Source organism: Centrocercus urophasianus, unplaced genomic scaffold (genome assembly GCF_019232065.1).
Source record: "Centrocercus urophasianus isolate 14NV4802_14NV808 unplaced genomic scaffold, USGS_Curo_1.0 seq_58, whole genome shotgun sequence".
NCBI lineage: Eukaryota > Metazoa > Chordata > Aves > Galliformes > Phasianidae > Centrocercus > Centrocercus urophasianus.
The window spans coordinates 775,861-800,688 of record NW_024885177.1 but is presented as its reverse complement, the minus strand read 5'-3'; the positions used below and the strand labels follow the sequence as shown (position 1 = coordinate 800,688).

The 24,828-nt window shown below is 41.8% G+C and overlaps 1 protein-coding gene across 7 annotated transcripts in view; it reads left to right on the top strand.

Annotated features, from left to right (window-relative positions):
* The window catches only part of DOCK5 (dedicator of cytokinesis 5), a 74,557-nt gene that overhangs the window by 32,464 nt on the left and 17,265 nt on the right, over positions 1–24,828 (top strand). For all 7 annotated transcript variants that reach the window (XR_006171633.1, XR_006171632.1, XR_006171631.1 and 4 more), the window contains exons 18-46: positions 493–685; positions 1,233–1,330; positions 1,731–1,820; positions 1,960–2,060; positions 3,174–3,308; positions 3,682–3,793; positions 4,873–4,943; positions 5,850–5,956; positions 6,383–6,519; positions 7,181–7,276; positions 8,159–8,257; positions 10,763–10,857; positions 11,348–11,426; positions 11,947–12,047; positions 12,156–12,214; positions 12,741–12,895; positions 14,283–14,368; positions 14,994–15,150; positions 15,797–15,837; positions 15,949–16,039; positions 16,649–16,768; positions 17,464–17,553; positions 18,336–18,440; positions 19,184–19,325; positions 21,437–21,518; positions 21,717–21,801; positions 22,511–22,597; positions 22,727–22,903; positions 24,666–24,749. Coding sequence is in view for 2 of the 7 variants with exons in the window: in XM_042836209.1 (XP_042692143.1) it covers positions 493–685; positions 1,233–1,330; positions 1,731–1,820; positions 1,960–2,060; positions 3,174–3,308; positions 3,682–3,793; positions 4,873–4,943; positions 5,850–5,956; positions 6,383–6,519; positions 7,181–7,276; positions 8,159–8,257; positions 10,763–10,857; positions 11,348–11,426; positions 11,947–12,047; positions 12,156–12,214; positions 12,741–12,895; positions 14,283–14,368; positions 14,994–15,150; positions 15,797–15,837; positions 15,949–16,039; positions 16,649–16,768; positions 17,464–17,553; positions 18,336–18,440; positions 19,184–19,325; positions 21,437–21,518; positions 21,717–21,801; positions 22,511–22,597; positions 22,727–22,903; positions 24,666–24,749 (3,075 nt within the window). In the remaining 5 variants the exon portion in view is untranslated. The remainder of the gene's footprint in view (positions 1–492; positions 686–1,232; positions 1,331–1,730; positions 1,821–1,959; positions 2,061–3,173; positions 3,309–3,681; positions 3,794–4,872; positions 4,944–5,849; positions 5,957–6,382; positions 6,520–7,180; positions 7,277–8,158; positions 8,258–10,762; positions 10,858–11,347; positions 11,427–11,946; positions 12,048–12,155; positions 12,215–12,740; positions 12,896–14,282; positions 14,369–14,993; positions 15,151–15,796; positions 15,838–15,948; positions 16,040–16,648; positions 16,769–17,463; positions 17,554–18,335; positions 18,441–19,183; positions 19,326–21,436; positions 21,519–21,716; positions 21,802–22,510; positions 22,598–22,726; positions 22,904–24,665; positions 24,750–24,828) is intronic.

Sequence of the window (24,828 nt, the reverse complement as noted above, 5' to 3'; positions counted from 1 at the left end):
AAGGGATAGGTTTTCTGACTTGGGCACAAATCTGGTACGTACTAGTGTGTGTACAATGCTTTTCTTCTCCCGTTGTTCACTGGACAGCAAGCAGCAAACAGGCCTGGTGAGCACCTCATTTAGAAGATCAGTGTGTGACAGGGAGAGAGATATGGTGCCTTTCATCACAGTAAGAGGAAGAAGCAATGCATTGCTGTAGAAAGCTACAGTGGGATGGGGTGGGTTGAACTCCTACAGTGTGTGGCTTGATTCACTCTCTAAAAGAGCTGAATTCATTGGCAGGAGGCAGGCAACTTCTATTCCTTAAAATTAGAAGTCCAAACAATGCAAGTAAATGACCACAGACATGAAAGTGTGTTGAAAGCCTTCTGTGGCTGTCCCTATGTTTTAAGTGTTTATGTGGATAATGTATCTGCAGATGAGAACTGCAAGAGTTCAGAGAAGTGCTCGGTGTGTGAGATAACCCTCCTCTTTCTTGTGGTCAACCAACAGGGTGATAACAAGAAAATGGAAGATGCAAAGTGCTATTTGACTCTTCCTTATACGAAAGTGGAAATGGAGGAGAAGGAGACCCCCTCAGGGAAGAGTCTGCACCATCTAGCCAACTTTACACCCAACAAAGACAGTACAAAAGACAGCTTCCAGATTGCCACTTTAATCTGCTCTACCAAACTCACCCAGAATGGTAGGTCTTTGTTAGCCTCCCAGTGGTATTTCATGCTGTGTATTTGAATTTAAAAGGGCCATTTCTTTCTGCAGATGTCTATGGCGTTGTGGCACATGTGAGCATACTGCTTTAACTTTAATCTTGCTGCTTCACACATCAGTGACAGCCCAGTCCCAGCATTGTTGGCACCAGCATTGCCTTTATTTGCTTTAGAGTTCCTGCTCTAAAGCAAACACAGAGCAGAGCACAAGAAAAGTCATGTACTCTTGTAAATGTCCTGGTTTGAGGTGTCTTCTCCTGAGTGAATGAGACTCCTGCAGAATTGTCTACTGGATGCTTTATGTTATCAAAGTACATCAAGGTTTTCCATTAATAGCAAAGCTGACTTTCTTGCCAAGACAAAAGAGCCACATCGAGGTAATTTTCTGCACAACACGGTGTGACTTTTCCTTGTAAGCTGATTCTAAAAATAACCTCTAGTACTTATTCTGTACTATTCTACAGCCATTAAGTCAGCTGTGTTGTTGTAATCTGTTTCTAATTGCTGATGTTCTGTCCTTGCTAGTTGACCTGCTGGGTTTGTTGAACTGGCGTTCCAACTCTCAGAACATTGCCCACAACCTGAGGAAGTTAATGGAGGTGGAAGGAGGAGAAATTGTAAAGGTATACACAGAGATTTGAGTCTCCTTGTTGTGCAGATACTTTGAAGGTTTATCACTGTGTTGTACCCAAGAGCTCCCTGTGTGGGCTAGGGATAATTGTTGTTCTAGCTGCAGAATAATGGCTGGTTAAACGAAGCAGTAGAGCAGAAATGAAGTGGGGACAATCAGAGGTGATAAGAGCAAGGAGGATCTTTTCTTACAACTGAGAATAGGATGATCATCATGAGCAGCATGTGAATGAACATAAGGAATGAACATAAGATCCCTTTAAAAATGGTCTTTTGTGTATGACTTCGCAGTTTAACTGAGCTAGGCTGGAGGGGAACCACGATCCAAAAGAACAGACTCCTGTGCAGTGTTCCAGTGCTCCTTTCTGACACTTTTGCTATTCATTCCTCTAGTTTTTGCAAGACACTCTTGATGCACTTTTCAACATAATGATGGAAATGTCAGAAAATGAAACCTATGACTTCCTTGTGTTTGATGCACTGGTGAGTGACTTTTTCCATCAACGTTATTAGAAAAAGAAATCAACAAAAACCAATGACATGATTGGAGACTGAGTTGTGTTGCAGTTAGTTGAAGATTGTGCATCTCTGTATCATCTCTCTCCTTAATTTTTTTTTGCAGGTATTTATTATTTCTTTGATTGGAGACATAAAGTTCCAGCATTTCAACCCTGTACTTGAAACTTACATTTACAAACACTTCAGTGCAACTCTCGCATACGTGTAAGTATTGTAACCACAAACCTACAGACTGACCTCCAGGCAGCATCTCTCTGACACTGATAGTGAATTAAACTAATGTGGTCACAACAGCATAGACCCCAGATGATTGGTTTTTGTCCTGTTCTTCTCTGCTTCCAGGAAATTAAAAAACCCTGCAGTTAGCTTTTTTACTTTCTTAAAAGTTTCCGTTGTCAGAATTCCTTTCTGCAAGGACAAGATGCTGCTGGCTTGGCAAATGCTGCATTAAGGGCGTGTGATTCAGACTGTCTTTTGACCTGCAGTACTCACACTTTATTTTTATTTTGTGCGTGTGTGTGTTACAAAAGGGTCTTTGTGTTTATCAGCCTGCTTTCCTATCAAAAAAAGGCTTCTTGCAGTCAGTCTGTATGGAAGATGTCATTGTAAGTCACTGCAGGGACAGGGGAATTGATCAAAGAGGATAAATTCATTAAAAGCCTGATCTAATAGGTATTGCTGCTGCTGGAACTACGTAGAACAAATTTGCAGTGCTTCACGTTCAGAAATGCAGTTGAGGATGGTGGGAGTAATTTTGTTTTCCCATAGCAGTTGCATTTTTGAACTTCAAAGCTGGATGCTGGTAGTGTGGAAGCAGAGCAAGTGCAAAAGCTGTCATATACTTATCTATTGCTCACACACCACTTGGAGTGCTGGGAGTTGTTTAATGAAGAGGATTTTGGTTGAAGGACAGTAAGATTCCCATCCTTTAATTCAGGAGAGACTGGATAGTGAATAAGTGCAACTTTAGTGTTGCTTGAGAAGCACTTTGAGCTCTGTGTAGCAGAAAGCTGACACATGCAGAAGATGTCAGTCCACTTTAAAATAGGTTTTCCAAATCCCTGATTCCTTTATTTTAGGGAATAAGAAAAATACAACTGGGATTTGTAGGTAGATATGGCAGCCGTGGTTCATCCATGGAGCTGGTCATAAAAACGTGGCACCCAAGGAAGCCAAAAGCTTCAGAATAAAATAAGCTGTAAAGAATAGCTTCTGCTTTGGGATTGTTAGATGTAGGTCCTCTCTGGAATAACGAAGCTGAACATGCACAGAAATTTAACTCTGTCTTTATTTATTCCCCTTTTTGATTCTCCAAAGGAAACTCACTAAAGTGCTGAACTGTTACGTGGGAAATGCTGATGACTCCAGCAAGACAGAATTGCTGTTTGCTGCTCTGAAAGCCTTGAAATACCTCTTCCGATTCATCGTTCAGTCGAGAATATTGTACCTGAGGTGAGCTTTGTCACTGCTATCTTCACTGTGTCTCTTCATGGAAGTCAGTGCTTCCAGCCAGTATCACTGGAGAGAATACTCTTCAGTTTTGTTGAAACTCATTTAAAGACAGAAATGAGCGACTTGATTCTTGGAAACCAAGTGGATTTTGAGGCATTGGCAACTAGAGAAATGCAGCTTTTCTGTTACAAGTTTCATCAGGAAATTACTCCTATGGTAACTGCAGAATCCCAAATGCCATTTTTGCACTCATTTCTTTGTAGAAGAGATAAATATAAGATGTTCTTCCCAACTATAAAATGATATTTCAGCTGCTGTGACTCTGCTAGCCTAGATTTACGTGTGTAACTACATTGCTTTCTGTTTTTTATAGGTTTTATGGGAAAAGTGAAGATGGTGATGAATTTAATGATGCAATACGCAAGCTGTTCTTCTCCTTCAATGTCCTCATGGACCGTCCTTTAGAGGAGGCTGTCAAGATTAAGGTATGCATAATTTGCAGGAAGAGCTAATGCCTTTTATTACATCAACTGATACATTTGGGGGAAGGCAGAAAAAGGGTCAAGCTTTGAGGTGCATAATCCCATGCAGATGAATCACACCAGAATCTTCAGAATGTCTGTTGCAGTGCTGAATGTGAAAGGAAAAAAGGCATTTAAACCATAAAATTTATCAAATGAAGATGTGAGCTTCTTGCTGAAAACCCTACAGCAACTGCTAGGATGAAAGCTAACAACCAAGATGTAACATAGCATGGCATGAAAGGCTCTTCAACCACTGGTGCCAAGTGATGGTGATGCAAATGTTACACCACTACAGAAATGAACATAATCCTGAAATGAAAGTACTGAAAAAGCAGATGGTTCCTAAAAGCATCTTTGGTTGTGTATTTGCTTGTTTTTATGGCCTGGACTGGATTATGTACCTTGTGTTTGGGCTCCAAGGAGGAGCAGAGCAACCGTGCAGTAAGCCTGGCTAAATTGGCAAAGTGAGTCCTCTAGATGGTTTATTTCAGTTCTTCTAACTATGTGCCTTTCTGTGCTTAAAGGAAAGATTGATTCTAGACTTCGAGTGAGTATTTGGGTCATTTGAAGTCCAGCTTTGATTTTATGATAAGCAGAGTTCCTGCTGGCAGCAGCCATGGAGCATCACCCAGAGGCCTTTGGTTACGGTTGCACCCAGGTGCTTGGATGCTATAGAATCTATAAAAGCCACATTGTGGGAACTGTTTAACATATTCCTCTGTGTGTGGACGTGCTGAAGGAGCTTAATCCCTGGAACTGCAGGATGTTTGCAAAAAAAAACCAACCAACTTGGCTCTGAATTCTTCCTCCTTCACTTTTTCCACTCTGTGCTGCAGTTGTGTAGTTGCTGGAGGCTTTTTGGATGCATAGATTTGATCTCAAGCCAGATCTTTGCAGGTGTCTGCATATTTGCTCTTGACAGAGCTAGATTTGCCACGTGAGCCATGGGCATTGCTGTTGAGGCTTTACACCCTTCCAGAATGAACTGCCCAATCTCACTCAGTTTCCATGTGTGCTTTCTGTCTCTCTTTTCCTTGCAGGGTGCAGCTTTAAAGTATTTGCCAAGCATCATCAATGATGTCAAACTAGTCTTTGACCCTGTTCAACTCAGGTAAGCAAATGAAGTTTGTCCTCCAAACTCAACTCATCTGTTGGGGAAAAAAATAAGAAACTTTCCTAAAAACAGCTGCTCTGATTACGATGTGCTCATGTGTGCAGTGCGTGATTTCATAGGAAGCTCCTTCCAGGGCTCTGGAGGAACTCAGATTACTTCAAAGCAGTCTATGCCATTCAATTGCTTTTTCTTAGGAGCTTTGAGAATCTGTTCTAATCCAAAATTTAAGGACTGGAGAGCCATGTGTGGAAATGTGCAAGTTTCCAATTCTTAATGAGTGCTTCTGAAGTAGACTGAAATGTGTGACACAACCTTGGTCAGAAAACAAAACAAAAATTGTATTATTTCAAGAAATTCATGACACTGTGGACTTCTGTTCTTTGGCGTTCGTAGCTTTACCAGGAACTTCCCTTTCATGCTTCCTTGTTCTGACACGGATAATTTGCTCTCAACAGCAGACAGACAGCAAATGTACATGGAATTTAATTTAATGGAGTCTAAGATTAACATGAGTCATCATTTGTCATGAAAGGGGCATCTGGAAGGATGTGCCATTGTGCCTAGCAGTGTCTTAGGCTTCAGCAGTGCAAAATTCTGCTTTCATTTTGTATGATTATTTTACCCTGGCAATGGAGGATGTACAGTACCTCCTATTTACAAGCTTTTATGGCATGTTTATTGCAAATTTTACTTTCAGAGCCTTTTGCCTGCAGTTTTTGGGTGCTGTTCAGTTCTACTGATTGCTTTGCTAAGTTTGTACAAAACAAGTTAATAAGAAAATAACAATTCAGCACAGGGGCAAAACTGCTCTACTTGCCCAGGTGCAGGGCAGTGTAAGTGTGGATGGAAACACGCTGGGTGAAAAATGCTGATGTTCTGTTTGCTCTGTGGTTTGCATGTTAGCAACCTCTTCGGCAACTTCATCCAGAGTATTCCTGACAACCAGTTGGTTCGACAGAAGCTGAACTGCATGACCAAGATTGTTGAGAGTGACCTGTTTAAGCAGCCTGGTGAGTAGTGAATGGAGGTCAGTGGTTTCTTTGTGGAGCTGTGCACCTTTGCAAACAAAAATGTCTTTCACATTTACGCATTTAAATCAATCATCAGCAGTAGTCCACAATTAAATCCATCTGCAGAAATATTCCTCGCCTTAGTGGCTCCAGAACTTGAAACTTTTTGTTGTTCAGTGTTTATGCAATGTTAACTATGGTGAGATCCTGATGGAGCATGTTGGTTTAAAAATCAAGGAAGAGTGTGACCTGTTTGGTGTAACACATACCATTATGGATTATTTGTCTCTCTTAGTCTGTCAGAGTGGGTTAAAGTGTATGTTTTGGTGTCAGAGCTAAAGTTAAGAGCAGAAAGCTGCAGTGTGCTACTTGTTTATATGGACTGCTGAAGAACCAACAAGATATGGTGCTGTGTTTCATTTTCAGAATGCAGAGATGCTCTTCTCCCTCTGCTAATAGACCAGCTGAGCGGCCAGTTGGATGACAACTCAAACAAGCCCGACCACGAGGCCAGCTCACAGCTACTGAGCAGCATTCTGGAAGTGCTGGATAGGAAAGATGTGGTGAGCATGATCTCTCAGGGGTGCAAATTAAGGTTAATTCTGTCTTTTCCTTAACTCCTCAAAAAAAACCCCAATGCTTATAGAAATTTTATTGTGTTGCTCTGTATTTTTTTTTTTCAATCTCTTCACACAAAGTAGCTGTGTCCAAAAAGAGGTCATGCAGAGATTGAATTGGTGGTTATTGCTGTGTGCAAAGAAAAGTTCTTTCCTTCCTAGGAACCAAAATGCACTTCTCAGTTACTTTGGTGGCTTGGTGGATTATTACAGAGCCACTGATTTGAGTATTTGGTTTCTCACTGAATAGAAACAATGGTCATTCAGTTGGGGAGTACAGTTATGCACCCTATGAGTCATGGGAATTAATTCTAAGTTGCTTTGAAAAGAGTAATTTGAAATGAAGGGACAAATGTCAAATAAAATTGTTCAGCTCAGCTGTGCTGGGATGAGCCAGTGAAGCTGGAACAGATGAACTGTGCTGTTACCTCTTCTCTAAGCCTATACCAACAGTACTCAAATCAGCTGTTGCTATGTAGTAAGTCATCTTCTTTGCATCCTCAGATAGCAATTAAGCACTGCTGGGGCAGTCCTCCCACGTCAGGGAGCTCTTTATAGGACAGTATATGTAGAAAATAGTCTGATTTTCCTTTTTGAACACCCCCAGGGGCCCACAGCCAAGCACATCCAGCAGATCATGGAACGCCTGCTGAGGAGGATCAACCGCACGGTGATAGGAATGAACAGACAGTCTCCACACATTGTGAGAGCCCTTTCCTTCCTTCGTTTACTACATTCCCCTCTGTAATACTGGAATTTATTCTCCTGGGAGGTTTCGCTGTGTAGGGTGGTTTGTGAAATCGTCACTTCCTGCAGCGCTTCTGTGCCGCTCCAGCATGGCTTCTGCTCGCTGTGTGTGGATGGGTGCTGGGACTCAGATGGTTCCATTCCAGCCGCAGATCAGCTGAGTCACAGTTGGCTGTGATTCTGAGTTCCTTTGGGCCCCATGCACAGAGAATTTGGTTTCAGCCCATTTTCTAATGCACGAGGAATCTCTGCTCAGAAGAAAATGCTCTTTTGCCACCTTTGCTAAAAAGGACTAAGTGCTGAAGGATTTGGCATCTCTAAATGGGAATTGTGGTTACTGTGTTGCATCTTAAAAGTGTAGGAAGCTTTATGTCCTGATTTGCACTGTGTATAAGTGTGCAGAAAGATGGAAAGATTAAGGGCAAGCATAGATAGCCATTTCATAGGTTTAAGTTCAGGTTGTTGCTATTACCAGCATGTCAGCCGTAGGAATTACAGATGGATATGATCAACTAAAAATGTAGTGATTCATATATATGTACACACACACATAGATAAATATTCATTCTGATGTTTAGAGGATGTGTTTTTCTTGCAAACTGTGATCCCTGGGTGTAAAAGAAAGCTGTACTCTGACTTAATTATTGAAAATTAGGAATTGAACTGAATGAGGGAGAGGAGAAAGCAGCCAGACACACAGTGCCAGGACAGACCTATATGTGCAGCATTGGGCCTAGTGATATTTGATTGGGTGGAACCCTGGAGCCAGGTGCTGCACTTTGAGCTTTGGGGCTTAATACAGAAAAATAATCAAATGTTTTGGTTTTTTATATTCTAGGGTATTTTTGTGGCCTGCATGACAGCCATCCTGAGGCAGATGGATGACTACCATTACAACCATTACATCAATACTTTCAAAACCAGGCAGGACATTATTGTAAGTCAGCTTGGCTAAGGGATTAGCTTAGTCCATGAGGAATTATTTTCTCCTTCTGAAAGGTCATTGCAAGTTACTGTATTCATTGTAGAGTGATGAGAATGCATTCATCAGCAATGACTTCTGTGTTCCTAGAGCTACAACCAGTGGGGATATTTTCACATCACCGCTGCTGGACGTGAGCAGTTGGGTATGGGTATGGGTATGGATGTTGCTGAGACTTAAGTCTGAGATATTAGCATTGGTAGCATTGATAAAAACATGTTTAATAACTTTTCAGGTCCCTGCAAGTAAAAGGTCAGGAACCAAAGGAGAGAATGAAGATGTTCTCACTGTGTGACTTTTTGATTGTTTCTTTATCTACTTCTTTCTAGTTCATCCCACCTCCCAGCTTAATTAAGAGACTAGAAAGCTTTCAAGTGCATCTAAAGTGCATCTAAAGAAAAGACAGCAATTTTCAAAATATATCTGCATTAATTTCTGAAAACCAGGAGGCCTTCTGTTAATGAAGTCCTATGGGATGATAGCTAAAACCCTAAAAGTGAATTCTAATTTAAACCAGAATGTCTTGCTTTAGTGGGTGGCAGTGGAAGTAGTTCTCTCCCTGTTACATCTGTGTACAATTCATCTTCTCAGAGACTTTCACTATAAAACCAGGGGGCACATCAGGGTTTGATTGTGGGGGGGAGTTTTGGTTTTTGAGGACTTTAGAACCAACTGTTCTGACTAGGCTTGTCAGCAAACTGCTCTAGGAGAAGTCAGAACCAAAAGCAGGATTTATTCAAGTCTCCATAGCACAACGTGTCTTTGTGCTCCTAATTTTGCAACTTAAGGTGCTTGCGTATTGAGATACTGCCTGGGAAGGAGCCAGAAGTTGTGTTCTTCCTGTAAAAGATACATCAAAACCCACACAAAAAGGGCTGTAATTCATTTTGGATGGGAAGGTGATGCTTTGGTTCCCTATGCAGCTGGAATTGCTTGCAATCTGTTGAGCAACATAGCCACCTACAGGACACGCACATTTCTGTCACTTCTGCGCCCACGGGGCTGATAGTCAATAGGAGCATTCAGCATCTAGTTTTAGAGCTGCTTTTAATATATTTTGCAGATATGTTTTATGAAGAGTTCATTAGAAAACAGAAATCAAGGTGCATCTTGTTTTGCCCTTTCAGCTCTGCATCTTCTGCTTGAAATGGAGTATTTCTTGTATGTTTCTGTGTGTTTATGTACAGCTTCTGCACAGAGACTTATCAGGAGAGTGAATTTATGTAATTATTAAAGCTGCCTGAATATAGTTTAAAGAGGTATCGATCCAAAATACCAACTTACAATTGCTGAATCTCAGTATTCTACAGAAGCAAGACTCCATTTGTGATGATGTGCAAGTTGTTAATGCCAATACAAAGTTGCATTATTTTTGGTATTGCAATAATTGTTTCTCTTGCTTTCTGTTGCTTACTGTTGGTTTTTACATGCTTTGTTTCTTTTCAGCCCTGGCGTAGCATCATGACTTGGTTGGTTTAACACAAATAAGTTGATTCATATCCTCAAGGTGCCCCTGGACAAGCCCAAACCTTTCAGTCAAGCTCTGATTTAATAACGCCTGGAGGGTTTTCACTGAGGCAGCACCAAATGCCCATTTCTCTCATCACATCCGAATTGCTTGCCAATTCTACAGAGCAAGCTGTTCGACCTCACAGAATGATTTTTTTTGGGTGGTGTTCTTTGCAAGGTGGTGATTTCTTGTGTGACCTTTGTGTCCCTCTGTTTTTGAATGCTGATCTGTCTTTGCAAAGAACAGAATCTATTTAAATTCCCACAGTTAGCATTTTTGTCTGTAGGGACCACAATACAGAGAGATCAATATTATTGATATATATATCTCCTTTCACTCATCCTGTCTTTCTCCTTTTTTCTTATCCTTGCCTTGTCAAGGACTTCAGGTGTGCTGACATTGTTGGGGGCAGATTGACACTTGTGCAGAGTGTATCTTTACTATGATAATATGCTAAACCATGCACCTGAAGCTCTGCTAATTACCTCTTTGTAACAGCATTTCTCAAATAAGACGTGGTTGGAGAAACAAAAAATATGTTCTGGGTTTCCATCTTTATAGAAGGTACTGCATAGGGCTGCTGTGCTGCTGTTATTCAGGCTTCTGGATACAAGTGCTCAAATGTTGGTTTTGCTTTTCAATCCATCTTGTGCACCAGAACTCATTACAGCATGGCTTAATTTGGAACAGTAAAGGTAGATTTAATTAAACAGGAATAATTCCACAGAACCTGATCTCCTTCTGCAATGGAATGGATGAAGATGTCAGAAATAATTTAGTTATTGGAACATATTCCTGCAATGAGAGATCCTTCTTAGGAGGTACAGGGTATAGATAGGTAATCAATACAGTAGTTAATCACTGCAGTTGCAAATGCTTACATTTCCCTGTACTTCTGTGCAAATAAAAAGGCTTCTCATTTCAACCTGTGCTTTTTATTTTTCCAACAGGACTTCCTGATGGAAACATTCATTATGTTTAAGGATTTGATTGGAAAAAACGTCTATGCGTCTGACTGGATGGTCATGAATATGATGCAGAGCAGGTATGCAGTGCTGCCATTTTAAGTCTGATTTGGAGTCGTCTTCCTTCTGAAAGGAGGGTGGTTCCATGCTCACAGATTCAGTGTGCTGGCCTGCAAATCCAGATTCATTTCTGTCCTGTGATACGAAGTTTGTCATAGGGCTGCAGTGTGGAGGAGGACTTGGAGGTGACAAATTATTTGAATGCATCAGTGTTGAGGGTAGGCTGAGCTCTGGAGGAGGAATCATCTGGAACAGCGCTGCATTCATACAGACTGAGCCAAAATGTGTTTTGTTTCTTCATCTGCCTCCAGCTGAGGTTAGAAACAGAGGAATAGCTTCTCCTCAGTGTCTCTTTACTGCAAAAGAATTTCTTCCCAAATCTCATTTGGAGACGTGCTCTTTTCAACTGAGCTTACCTTTAGGAGACATGTAAACCCAGAGTACAGCATTACTTTTTTTTTTTTTTTCCTCCAAAAGTCACCTTTTCTTTGATATTTTTACCTCTTTCAGGGTTTTCCTTCGGGCAGTGAACCAGTTTACCTCTGTGCTCAACCGCTTCTTCCTGGATCAAACAAATTTTGAACTCCAGGTAACAGTTCCGTTGTTTCTTGATTTTCTTTTGGACATCAGTGTTTCCTGAGGGGCATGGAGAGCAAGCAAATCCCACTGCTGCCAGTGGAAAATGTCTGTAGAGTCAGCTGAGTCACTGCATTCTGAATTACAGAGCAGTGGTTAGTGCAGCAGTGAGCACAAACCAATGCAACTGCTATAGGATTTATAAGGTCAAGCTGAGTGGTCTGTTGGCTAAAGCTGAATTGTGCTTGACTGGTTAAAATACCATGGGATGTCACTTATTGTCACTTCCTTAGGCTGGAAAGTCCAAGGTAAAAGGGGTGGTAGATTTTAAGTTGCTATGGGGTCTCTTTCAACCTAAGATTCTATGTTGGCCAAGACAGACTCATCTGTGCTACTGCACTTATTTGTTGGTAACCTTCCTCGTTAACTGTGAGATCCACAGCATTTGGACCTGTGTGTCTGTGTTGTTTTGTTTGCTGCTTTTCCTTTGCAGCTTTTCCTTCTCCTATTTTGGACTTGTTTCTCTTCCACAGCTCTGGAATAACTATTTCCATTTGGCAGTGGCCTTTCTCACTCACGAATCCCTCCAGCTGGAGACCTTCTCACAAGCCAAGCGCAGCAAAATTATCAAGAAGTGAGTTTACACTTAAAAAGTTACCAGACCTTTTTATTTTTAGGCATCAGCTTTGCAGAGGTAACTTCAATAAATAGGCCTTCATCTTTTTCTTCTGCTTCTTTCTAGGTATGGGGACATGAGGAAAGAAATTGGCTTCAAAATAAGGGATATGTGGTATAATCTGGGTGAGTTCCATCTAAGGAATTATCTTTGTTCAAGCTGTTAAGCTGGATTTCTTATAGCTTATTTCTTCATATAAGCTTTTTGTATTTAATGTGGGGAAATACATCTAAGTCCAGCTGTTCAAAAGGACAGAGTTCCTTTTCCTTTTTCACTGAGTGACCTTCAAAAGCTGATCCTTTTTGGCGTCCACTGATGAGATGATCTTCAAGACATTCCTTAAAACATAACAAAGGAAGTTCTACCATATGAATGCCAGGAGGAGAATTTCCCAGGGAGCCTTGTGATACGCATTATTCATGCAATTTAGTCCTGTTCTCTTTTTTTGGACTGTTTTTGAGTGTTGGAGTTGGAGCTGCAGCGCATGAATGACAAAATATTACCAGCAAAAAGGCCTTCTAATCGAAATGTCAGAGTTTTATGGTATTTATTTTATTTGAGTAATGCTTTGCACATTTGAACATCTATGCATCACGTGACTTCAAGCAACCATGTTCCGTTAGGATGTATCTGACATCACCTTTCTTGCAGGTCCCCACAAAATAAAGTTTATTCCAGCAATGGTGGGGCCAATCCTGGAGGTAACTTTGGTCCCAGAGCCTGAGCTGCGGAAAGCTACCATTCCCATCTTCTTTGATATGATGCAGTGCGAGTACAACTTCAGTGGGAATAGAAACTTTCATATGGTAAGGGAGCCCCATGTGTTAAGGGCAAATGTTCTGCTGTGCATTGGGCAAGAAGGAGAAGAGAATATTTGAACAAAACCAAACAAGCCAGAACAAAACTACTAAAAAAAATCCAAACCACCAAACACACAAACATTGTGCTAAACACTTTGGAAGTAATTATTAAGTGGTTTTACCTTGCATGTCTTTAATAGATAGTAAACTCTTCTGTTTTAGTATCTTTCTGTATTTGCAGATGGGAAGGGTTGTGAGTGCTGTTTCTCTCATTATGAAATGGGGAACAGTTACACAGAGCACAGACACAATTTGCTTTTGCTTGAGGCTGTGCAAGTCAAAGGACAGAGCAGGGAACAGGACCTGTTCTCTGAGTTCCAACCCTGTGCTAATTCCTCTGGAAGTTCCCTTTTGTTGCTACTGAGAAAGCACCAGACAGAAAGGAAGAAAAAGAGGGTCTTCTCTTTAGGACTAAAGTTAACTTATCTCTGCAGTTTCAAAGGTCTTTTTCTTCCATTTTTCCTCTGGGGATATCAGACCTTAACGTCTCAGCTGGCAGACGGGGGACCCTCTAGTTATGCTGTAGACAGACTTCTCCCTGGAGATGGATAGGAGACATCCATCCAAGAGGCAGCCACCTTGGCATTTCAGATTGTTGTCAGATGTGATGTGCATCTCCCTGAGCACCAAACTCTGTACAGTGCAGACCCCAGCTTCACTGTGTGTATTGAGATCTTTCTTCCCTTGAGGTCATCAGTGTTTGGCATGGTTGGCCCCAGGGTCTCAGGGGTTTTTGGAATCAGTAGAAGGAAACTGGTTATTTGGCATGGATTTTCTGTATGTAAAATTTGTGATATTCTTCATATTTTGGAACAGGAATGTTTTATACCTCAGTAATTGACTTATAGCTAAAGCTATGTACTTGACTTGCTTTATGTAGCAGAGCGTATCTTCATGGCTTGTTCTTGTTGCATAAGAAGTTGCTTCAATTAGCAGTCACAGCTTTTATGTTGATCAGAGGTTGGTGACTGGCCCTTAACTGGTGGTAGTAGAGCAGTTTCTTTAGGGTGAGTGAATCATCATTATCATCTATAGCTGGTCATTAAAGTTACTTTTCCTTCATGGCAAAACTGAACTGCTGATTGATGGGGAAGAAGGGAAGGCACTACCCAGAGCATCAGTTTCCAGTGTCTGTGGGATGAGAAGGGGAGAACTCATATCTCCCTGCTCGATCCTTGTCTTTGCATTTTTGTTCTGGTTAACAGTGAAAGCATTCTCTAGCTTGGCTTGTAAAACCAGTGCATAATGGTAGTTCAGAGCACCAGCCACAAGCATTGCTGATCATGCCTTATGGAGCTGCTGTCCACTTAACAGGTTTTTTTTGCCTTTTCAGTTTGAAAACGAGTTAATAACCAGACTGGACCAGGAAGTTGAGGGCGGCCGAGGGGATGAACAGTACAAAATTTTGCTGGAGAAACTGTAAGTTTTATAGTGAAGATGGAGGCTCTTTGTTTACAGTGTAGCTGGCTATTTTCTTAAAGCAAAGAAACAGAAACCCTAATGTAATCAGTGGCTCCTAGTCCAGTTGGAAGCCTGTAACTAGTGGTGTTCCCCAGGAGTTGGTGCTGGGTTGGATCTCGTTCAACATCCACATCAACGACCTGCATGAAGGGATGGAGTCCACCCTCAGCAGGTTTGCTGATGATGCAGAGCTGGAAAGAGTGACTGACACACCATCATTCAGCAAGACCAGGACAGACTAGAGGGTTGGGCAGAGACAAAGCTGCTGAGATTCAACTTGAGCAAGTGTAGAGTCTTACCTGGGGAGGAATAACTGTATGCATCAGTACAGGTCAGGGGCCGAGCTGCTGGAGAGGAACTCGATGGGGAAAAGGGCCTGGGTGTCCCAGTGTACAACAGGTTGACTTCCTTGTGGCCAGGAAGGCCAGTGACACCCTGGGGTCAGTCCACCCAGGCTCAGAGCTCACCCAGTCAGGGCCTTGAAGCACCAAGAGTAGAGCTTGACAAGATGAGCTTTGACCCGTCCAATTTGGATATCTGACCTGGACATGTTGCCTTTCATCTCATTGGATTTTGTCTGCAGCCTCCTGGAGCACTGTCGGAAGCATAAATATCTCTCTGCTTCTGGAGAAAAGTTTGCTTGGCTGGTCAGCAGCTTGTTGGAGAACCTGCTGGACTACAGAACAATCATGCATGATGAAAGCAAGGAGAACCGCATGAGCTGCACTGTCAACGTGCTGGTATGGGAAGGCTGGGTTTGGATGGGGTGCAGCTTTGGTGACCTGGCTTTTGTGTTGTGGTCCTGGGGTGGATTGGGTGCTGCAGTAGGAATTCGGTAACCTCAGTTTGCCATGCAGAGTAATTCACTGGACAAGTAATTTCTTTGTTGGTCTCTAGGAAGAAAGCCATCAAGTAAGAGGCCACTAAAATAATTTTTTTAGGATTTTAGATAATATTCTCTGTTCCTTTTGGGTAATTACGGGTCCAAATCAGGCTACCATCTATTGGCAGCTATAAAACGTAGGTATATAACCCAAAAGCAAATCATGTGTCTGAGCCTTGCTTATATGGTAACCTGAGGTCCTGAAATATGGGCAGGAAAAATGACTAGCTGATAGCTTGGGAGATGTGAACTTCATTCCGTGCTCCACTGTGAAGAATAATTGTGTACCTTTGGACAAGTTGCTTTCTGTTTTTCCCTTAGCCCCTTTTTTAGCTCCATCTTATGTCAGGGGGATTTGAGGCAAATGTACCTCTTAGTGGCAAAGTGATAGCAAACATCTTTGAAATCTGAGATTGATCCATAAGTTACTTGTCTAGCAATGATTATGCAGATCCATGGTGGTTTACATCAGTTGCACTGTTTCTTTCTCTACTTTTTGGCAGAATTTTTACAAAGAGAAGAAACGAGAGGACATTTATATCAGGTAGGCTGACTCCTTCCATAGACCTGCACAGAAGCCTTTACTTCCTCGTTTTTCATCACACTTACAAAGCAGTCCATCACATAAGGTAACAATTGCTTTGCATTCATTTAGATACCTGTATAAACTCCGGGATCTGCACACGGACTGTGAGAACTTCACTGAGGCCGCAAACACCCTCCTCCTCCATGCAGAGTTGCTCCAGGTAATGCACTGAAGGCAGTTTTAGTTTCCTTTATCAGAGGATGGGTTTTAGAGGAAGTGCATGCAGAATAAAGAATGCACACTTTTTTTTTCCTTTTTCTATTTGTTCTTAAAGAGACTTTGCAAAAGTTAGGTTCCACTGGTTGCTAAGGAGCTTCCTAATGTTGCAAATTACGTAGCAGCTAAATGCAAAAATATTATTAGCATCGATCTATTGCATGCATTTGGTGAACAGTAAACTGTAGAGAGCTGGGTGGAAATGCCCATGTCAAGGTACTGTTTCTTCCACTTCTGTGTGAACAGTAAGTGCATTAGCATGTCACTGCAATTCGGATTTAAGTCAACTTCAGTTAATCTATGGAAGAAGTGAAGTGAAAGAGCAGACAAGTTCACTTAGTGTTTCATTCGGGGACCTTAAGCCACAATCTCACACTTTTTGCAGATATATTGGGACTTAACATCATTGCAGAACTTTCTTGTCCTCTCTTAGCATTGATGCCTGGTTTGTCATGAGTGCATCCATGCAGTAGGTTAGTGTGTCCAATGTGAAGATTTATTCGTCTGCATATATTCCAGTTCTTTCAGCTTTGCCTGTTTTCCTCTATGCTAGTGGTCTGAGAAGCCATGTGTCCCTCATCTGCTGCAGAGGGACAGCTACTACGTCTACTCACAACAGGAACTGAAGGAGAAGCTCTACCAAGAAATTATCTCCTTCTTTGACAGGGGCAAGGTGAGTTTCTGTGGTGTTCTTGGGGTTCAGTGGTGCTTAGATTGGTGAAAATAGCTGCCAGAAGTTGTTTGCAATGGGAATAACAAGCCGTGATGATTAAGGCCTGGCTTTTAAACAAACCAAGCTTTAGCATGAGCAGCAAACCTGTTTGTCTCATGTGTTTCAGTCCTGTTCCCTTGTTAGTTGAAGGGAACTAACAAGTTGTAAAATTAGTCCTATTCTCAATACTGTCTAGATGAGAAAACCACAGGTATTTTCCTTTCTTTTCCTGGCTGATGGCTTTTGTTACTGGTATGGTGGTTGTTTTTAGTTGTTTTTTTTTTGCATTGCAATAAATGTGGTTTATCTGGCTGATAGCAAACTTGTGTCAGTTGCCTTTTGGGTGGATGGTTCTATGAAGTCTAAATGAGACAGACCCAGGGAAGCCTGGTGAATGGGATAATGCAGTGCAGGAGGAGAACACATGGGCTTCTCTAATTTACTGACTGACAAATGTGAAAAGCTGTGACTGTGGCAGTCATTGCAAAAAATGTGCAACGTGGAGTCGAAGAGAACATTGGCAGTGCATTAAACTGCTGCGTGCATTAAAATCAGCTGAATTTTTGTGTGACTTGCATGTGGTGGTGAATGCTTTTAACTGAATCTTTTCTTTGTGCTCTTCTTCCCCTACTTCCCTCCCTTCATCTTTCTTGGAGATGTGGGAAAAAGCCATTCAGCTAAGCAAAGAGTTGGCTGACATGTATGAAAACAAGGTTTTCGATTACGAGGGACTCAGTAATGTCTTGGTAAGAACTTTTCCCTCTATTTTTTGCAGGCTGCTAATTGCTTAAATTAATATCATTGAGCAAGATAAGCCCCAGACAGAATTATGTTAAGAGCAAACTAACATATTGACCTTTCCAAAACCATAGGGTGTTTTAGAAGAATGTTTTCTTGAATGTTTTCTGTCTTTAACAGTATGTGGTTTTGACCTTGCAATTAGCATGACAATATTGTGTGAAGATGTTTAGCATCCTTAATGTTAATCAAATAAGCTAACGTTTGCATAGCGTGTTATCAGGCTCCATAAATTCATTGCCTTCTCATTCCTGCTGTAAAATTGCTGTGCATCAGCGCAGGCCTATAGAATGGCCTTGGTTCTGAATGACTTTTTCTAATTGCTAAGAATGTAACCAGATGGTCTTTATGTCTTTTCATATGAGAATCATCTGCCCGATATTATTTCTGCCAGTTCTCTGACATTTGTCACCATTTGTGTCTGCTCGGCTTTGGAATATGTTTACTTTTAATTTGTGTTACACTGGTGAAAGATTCCAAGTATCCTTCTGGAATCCCAAAAAACATGGCATTGTTCTGCAGACCAGGAGATGGAGTTGATTCTGGCCCAGGCAGACCAAATATTTAACCAAGTAAATGGATAAATATTGTCTGTAAGGAAAAAAGAAATGGTAGGAAGTGTTCTGTAGGGGAAAGCTGGTAGATCAGCTCTTGTCACTGGGAATGCGAGCTGCAGCCTGCCAATGTCACTGAGCTCTCCAGAGTGAAAATGCTGACTTTTCTTTTTCAGAAAAAACGAGCTACTTTTTATGAAAACATTATGAAGGCAATGAGACCTCAACCAGAGTACTTTGCAGTTGGATACTACGGTCAGGGTTTCCCCTCTTTCCTCCGGGTAAGAGTTGCTCAGTACTCAACATCTGGAGTTGTGGGTACCCTAAAATCCAGAACTCCCCCAGGGGGATTCAGATGCCAAACTCTTTTTGTCCTTTGAATGCTACTGAGAGATAGGAACCCCTGAAGTATTTCAAAACTGTTCAGCATAGAAAAAAAGACAAGTTAGAGTCTGATTTTTTTAATTTTTTTTTAATTAACTGCTTTATTAAAGTTGCTGTAATGCAGTTGGGTCTGTTAGATCGCTGTTGTGTTGACATACGAGCTTAAACAGAGTCTACCTTTGGTATTAGTATCCTATAAGCTACTTCAGAATTATTGTTGCTGTTAGAAAATGTGCAGCTTGTAAAGAGCTTGCCCATCTCTTTTTAGTCTGAACCTTGTTTTAAGGACAGGGCTCGTTGCATTGCTCAAACACATTAGTGAGAGTGTGGTCCCACGCAGAAGAATTAAAATGCAGAGATGCTTCCTGTTTGAGATTGCTGCTGAGCACTGCTGGATGTGTGCTAACTGTAACAGGAGAACCCAGCCAAAGTGAGTCAGATGGGCAGGGTGCAGCATACTAGAACATTTTCCCAATTATTACTTAAAATCAGGGAACATTTACATTTCATATGTTTCTACTGTTAAGCTAGGAGAAAATCTTCCATCTAAACCTCTGTCACCTCTTGATGCATGTTTGGAAAGCTCTTTCTCAGTGCTTTTGATGTTAATTCTGAGTGGTTTTTTTTCTGCTGCCCATAGAACAAAATTTTTATCTACCGTGGCAAGGAGTATGAACGGAGGGAAGACTTCAACCTGAAGCTCCTCACCCAGTTTCCTAGCGCTGAGAAGATGACCAGCACTGCCCCTCCAGGAGAGGAGATCAAATCTTCTCCTAAACAGTGTATCTTTTGGTTCTGAAATGCTTTGACACACATCTGTCTCCTTCCTGGAAGTATAGAATTACTAAGCAACAGATCAGTAAGCGAGGGATTTGCTATTCCAGGAGAACCTTGGAGCAGACACCGTGCATGAAAATAAGATGATCCAAAACTGCAATGGTCACCTTAGACAGGAGATGACTTGGTGCTGTGAGAATTAAATGAGTTGCTGTTGGAGTGAGAGCTTTGCATGTTGCAGGGAAGGATTTCTTGTACCCATCTCTCAAGCAGGCAGTGCTGACTGCTGTGTGTGTGATCCACTTGGTGCGTCCAGGTGGAAGACATAAATTACAGGCAGTGCAGGTGGGAGGAGGGAGGTATGCTGTCTTCTTGCCTGCAGTTCACAAGCTTTTATGAAATGCCTGTTTGTTTTTTTTTTCTTCCTATAAATTGCTTTGTAGGAAACATGAAATGATTTCTTTATTCTGAGGAAAGCTGTTGGGTGAGCAGCCCTCCTTATTCTTATTCCTTTGTGCTGGTTGAACAGAATGCTGCTGGGCATAAGATCTTCTTTCTCATCTGAGCTTGCCCAAGTGCAATTGAGTGAAGATGCTTCAAACTCTTCTGTTTGTAACTTCTAGTCTGTGTCAGATATGCTCCTGGAAGACACATGTTAGTGAACACCAAGCTGCTAGGCTTCTGGCCTGTGTTGTACAGGCCAGGCTAAAGAAACTGATGGTCTGCTTTGGCCTTAAAACTCTGTGTACAAAGGCGCAACTCAAGCAGTGATACCAGATGCTTCCCTTGCTCTAAGCCTGCCAAGCACTCAATCCACATAGGAAATTAAAATTCATTCAAGGCCAAACTTGGTATCAAAAAATGCCTTCTCTGTTGCTGCTTTGTTTCAGCTACTTCCTTTGCATCTGTTTGTGTTTGTTCTAATGGTTTTGGCTCGAGATGAACCTGAACTGCAAGATTTGGATCCAGATCTGAACTCTCCTGAAAGTTTGGGGGTGTTTGGTTCCGGGTCTTTGGCATGGCCCCATCGTAAAGGGGAGCAGCTGCACAGCTTGGATGTGGTACAGGTTCTTCTCGGACTCTTACAAACACCGTCTGAAAAGATGAGAGGTTTGAGTGCCCAAATCACTGTTATATTAGGCAGGGCTTGAAGGTTCTGTAGTTTGTTTTAATTTCATGTTTGTTTGGTTTTATGCTGGAAACCTCCTTGGTCTCGGGCTCTTTTTAACTTTTGCTTGAAATCTATTCTCCTGCACTTGTATGATATAATGCCCTGTGCTTCCTTTGGTTGTTTCATAACAGTGTACTGGAGCTAATTAAGCTGTTCACCATCTCAGGGAATGCCTGCACACACAAACTGGCCACTCTTCCACCAGTCTGGAGCTAGAAGCTGTATAGAATGCTCAGCAATGGCATAAAGCCCAAGCTAATAAGCTCTCCTGAGAGAAGGAGTATATTAGCTTGTGCTCAGTGCTTGATCAGCTGTAGCTGTGTGGTTTCGGTCAGGCTTGGCAAATATCCAGCTGGCTCTTCAAAGCGGGCAGAATGACCTTGCCTTCGCTTTTAGAATACCATATAGAAATATCCATGGTGGAATAAAGGATGTAAGGGGCTACCCTACCCACCAGTAAAACATTGCCTCTTCAGAGTAGGATTGGCAGAAATGGTCTGTTAATGTGAGCCAAACTCTCTGTACTTCACTTTTCCATACAGATTTTTACTGTCCTGGAAGAATAATTGGGCAGGTAGAGGGAAGAGATGGATGCATGCATTACAGGACCTTATACACGATCCTGTTCTCCTGTCCTTAAGATAGAAATCTTTAGCACCCAGGTTTCCCATGCATTTCACCAGGGGAATTTAGCTTGCTGGAAGCATTCATTTAGCCCTTATCTTTTTCAGGACTTTTAGTTTGTGGGTAGCATACTGACCACAACAAGCAATATGAATTCTGTTATTGTTGATCAACACCAAGTATTTCTCTTCAAACATGACAAGAGCACAGGGAATTATTGAGAAATCTGATGTTTCATGAAAACAGAAAGGACACTTTTCTCCCCCTTTCTCTTTTCCCTAAAGAATTTGTAGTTTTTCATCCTTAACTGTAGCATCTCAGATGTGCAGTGCTTTATAGTGAAGCCTGTGATGAACCTGCCACCTACTTATAAAGACAAACCTGTTCCTGAGCAGATCTTAAAGTAATTTCTTTTCCTTTTCTCTCAACATATCCTCTGTGTTTTTCTCAGTGCAGTCACAAGATGGAGTGTATTTTTGTCTCTTGTAAACTCGTATCCTGTTCCAGTCTAAACTTAATTATTTTTGAGGGCAACAGGAGAATGGTGATGCGAGGAAGATGGGTGGTGAGAAAACTCACTATTGTCTCTGCTTCTTTGTAGCTACTACAGAGCAAACGAGGTACAGCAGTTCACACACTCACGACCATTCAGAAAAGGAGAAAAGGACCCAGAGAACGAATTTGCTGTGAGTCCTTCAGTTTTAGTACAGGCTGCCTCAGTTGTCAGTGCTATATGTGAACTGCTTTGTGCATTTGCTTATTCTGCCAGCGGCGTTTGGAACAGCACTCTAACCATTTTTCTTTCACCTGTGGCAATAGAGTTTGGCTGTTAAGGTGTAGGAGGAGCAAAGGGTTACGGTTCACGTTGGTTGCGATCTTTATGCAAAGATAATGGGATATATTGAGGTATTCTGTACCTGTGCTCAAACCCTTGATGTAGGATCCACAAATACTGTGTTTTTTGGCCATAACATTCTACAGAGTGTGGTCTGGTGTCTGCTGGTGCCTGCTATTGCCTGTGGGTGATGTAGCTGTCCTTAACGAGGCCAACATTTGACTATGAAGAATCAACTTCAGGCCAACTTTTTAGATGAATAGCTTATTTCCTTGCTGTCTGTGAGGCATTCTGTGGCTCACATGCAGTGGTTGGGCATATTGCACGCAGCTCTGGCTAAATGTACCATAATCGTGCCTCTAGTAGTGGTTTATGTGGAAGACAACTGCCTTCTGCTGCCTGTGTTGATACCATTTGTTGCCAAAACCCCAGTCAGTGAAAATGAATGTGTAAATCTTGCCAGCTTAGTGCTGGAAGCCCACGTTCCATGCTGTACTGCAGAAGAGGATTGAATTGCAAGACCAATGTTTTCTTTACGTCTTGTAATTTTTTCCTTCTAGACTATGTGGATAGAAAGGACAACCTACACGACAGCATATTCGTTTCCAGGCATCCTCAAGTGGTTTGAAGTCAGACAGGTTTCAACGGTGAGTTCTGCACATAGATTGTTTTTCACCTTCTGTGATCTTTCGTGGAATGAAGTCTTGCCACACTCAGGACTGGCTGTTCCACCAGTGGCAGGGCACACCAGTCATTTGTCTTCTGCTTTCTCCCAGGAAGAGATCAGCCCATTGGAGAACGCCATAGAAACGATGGAGCTCACCAATGAGAAAATCAGCAACATTGTCCAACAGCACGTCTGGGACCGGAGCCTTCCTGTGCATCCTCTCTCCATGCTCCTCAATGGGATTGTGGACCCGGCGGTCATGGGGGGATACACCAACTATGAAAAGGTCTTTTCCACATTTATTGGTAGCTCAGTTTGACTTCCTCAGTGTTGGAGGTCTGGATTGAAGCATGGGACGTGAAGGTGGAGTTTTCAGCAGTTACTCGGATGTAGTGTTGGGTGTTTCAGTGTTAAGTTTCAGTGGTGTGTACTGCCGCTGAGTTAAGGAGAAGTCCTCCTCTTTGAGGCCATATTTACATTGGTGGTAACAGTGTGGCCCTACCTTGTGGGAGCCTGGTGAGGTGCTTGGCAGTGCAAGAAACAGAAGCCAAATAGCTAACATTTCTCCATTAATACAGAATGGAAAGGTAAGGGAAGATTTTTCTGCCTAGCAAATCATCTCTCATTACAGCATCGCAGAAAAGAGCAGGTATTTCAGGGGGAAAAAGAAGAAAAAAAGAGAGGGAATGTTTCTCATCCATGTTTATTCAGTTATTCAGTTGACATGGTGTGTGTTCCTTCCTTCTGTGATGTTAATTTAAGCTGTTTATTCCCAATATTTAGCTACGATCTCCCAAGCAAGAAATGCATTGCTTATTTCACTGCACTGAATGGACGGTGTTAAAAGATGTTTAATTCTTCTCAAACGTGTTGCAGTCACACAAAATGAAGTGAAAAAGTTGAATAGGAGAGGGTCTGAAATACCTGGGGTATAACTGGAGCTGCATGCTTCACCAGTGGTGAATTTGGCCCTGAATCCTCCCATTTCATGAATTAAGGTTGACATAAAGTTTAGAATTACAAAAGTGGGAAAGCAGCTAAAACTAGGAAACACAAAGTATCTGTAACCACATCTGGAAATACTCATTTCTGGTTCACATTTTCCTATTTCAACTGGAGATCACTGCAGAACATTCGGCTTTTGTGGGCGGCTGAAAACTTAAGTTTTAATTGTTTCTTTGTAGCCAAAAGCCAAAGTCTGCATTTTTAACATGTGCTTTCTTGCAATAATTAAACACTTTCAAGAAAAATCCATTGGGACTTACCCAGCCATCCCTTCATGGCTCACCTCCTCTTGACATCCTATGCCGAATCCTACCTCTAGCCCTGCAAACACTTGTGCATGCAGTCCAGTTAATGGAGTGCAGAACTTAAAAACGCATGCAAAGGCTGAAATAGACCAGAGAGAGTGTTTTGAAACCAAGTGAAAAATTATTAGGGATTTTATCTAGGAAAAGAAAAATGAAATTCTTCTGACTGGGAACTGTGATACATTTCAGGGCGATGCTCTGCAGCATATAGTGTGAGTTGGCACAGTTTTAGGATTTCAGTCGAGGGAAGTCTATATGTGTTTGTTCAGCTTTTAAGCCATTGCCAGATTCTGTTGGTCTGAAGGTAGATGCATGGGAAGTGTGGAGTAAGGGTGCTGAACTACGAGTCAGCATCTCTGCAGTCTTATTTCTACTGACTCTTCGTAGCAAATCCCATGTGAAGTGTTGTACATTGGGACTTAAATGCTAGATCTCAAGGAATCCATCGAGAACACTGTCCTGTTCACTTTCCTGAGACTCCAGTTATTTGCATATCTTTGTGTACTGTGGTCACTGAGTGCTAAAAACAAACTGAGAACACACAGGCTGATTCTGCTACTCGTGTTTGGGTGGCAAGTAATATAGCTTTGATTATTATAGCTTTGATTATTCAAGCCAATACCAGCAGAGGGGAGTTTTGTAACTTACGATTTTCACTGACAATACAATGAAATCTTCATTGAAGAGCTGGCTCTGCAAGCAGCATCATGTCTAAATCATCTTCTCCCTTTGTTTCAGGCGTTTTTCACAGAGAAATATCTTCAAGAGCATCCTGAAGATCAAGATAAAATTGAACTGCTTAAGCAATTGATTGCTCTCCAGGTACCACGTTGGCAAAGATAGAGATGCACTATGTATGAGTGCAGGTGTTTTTCCAGCTTTTTTTTTGAAGGGAGAAAAT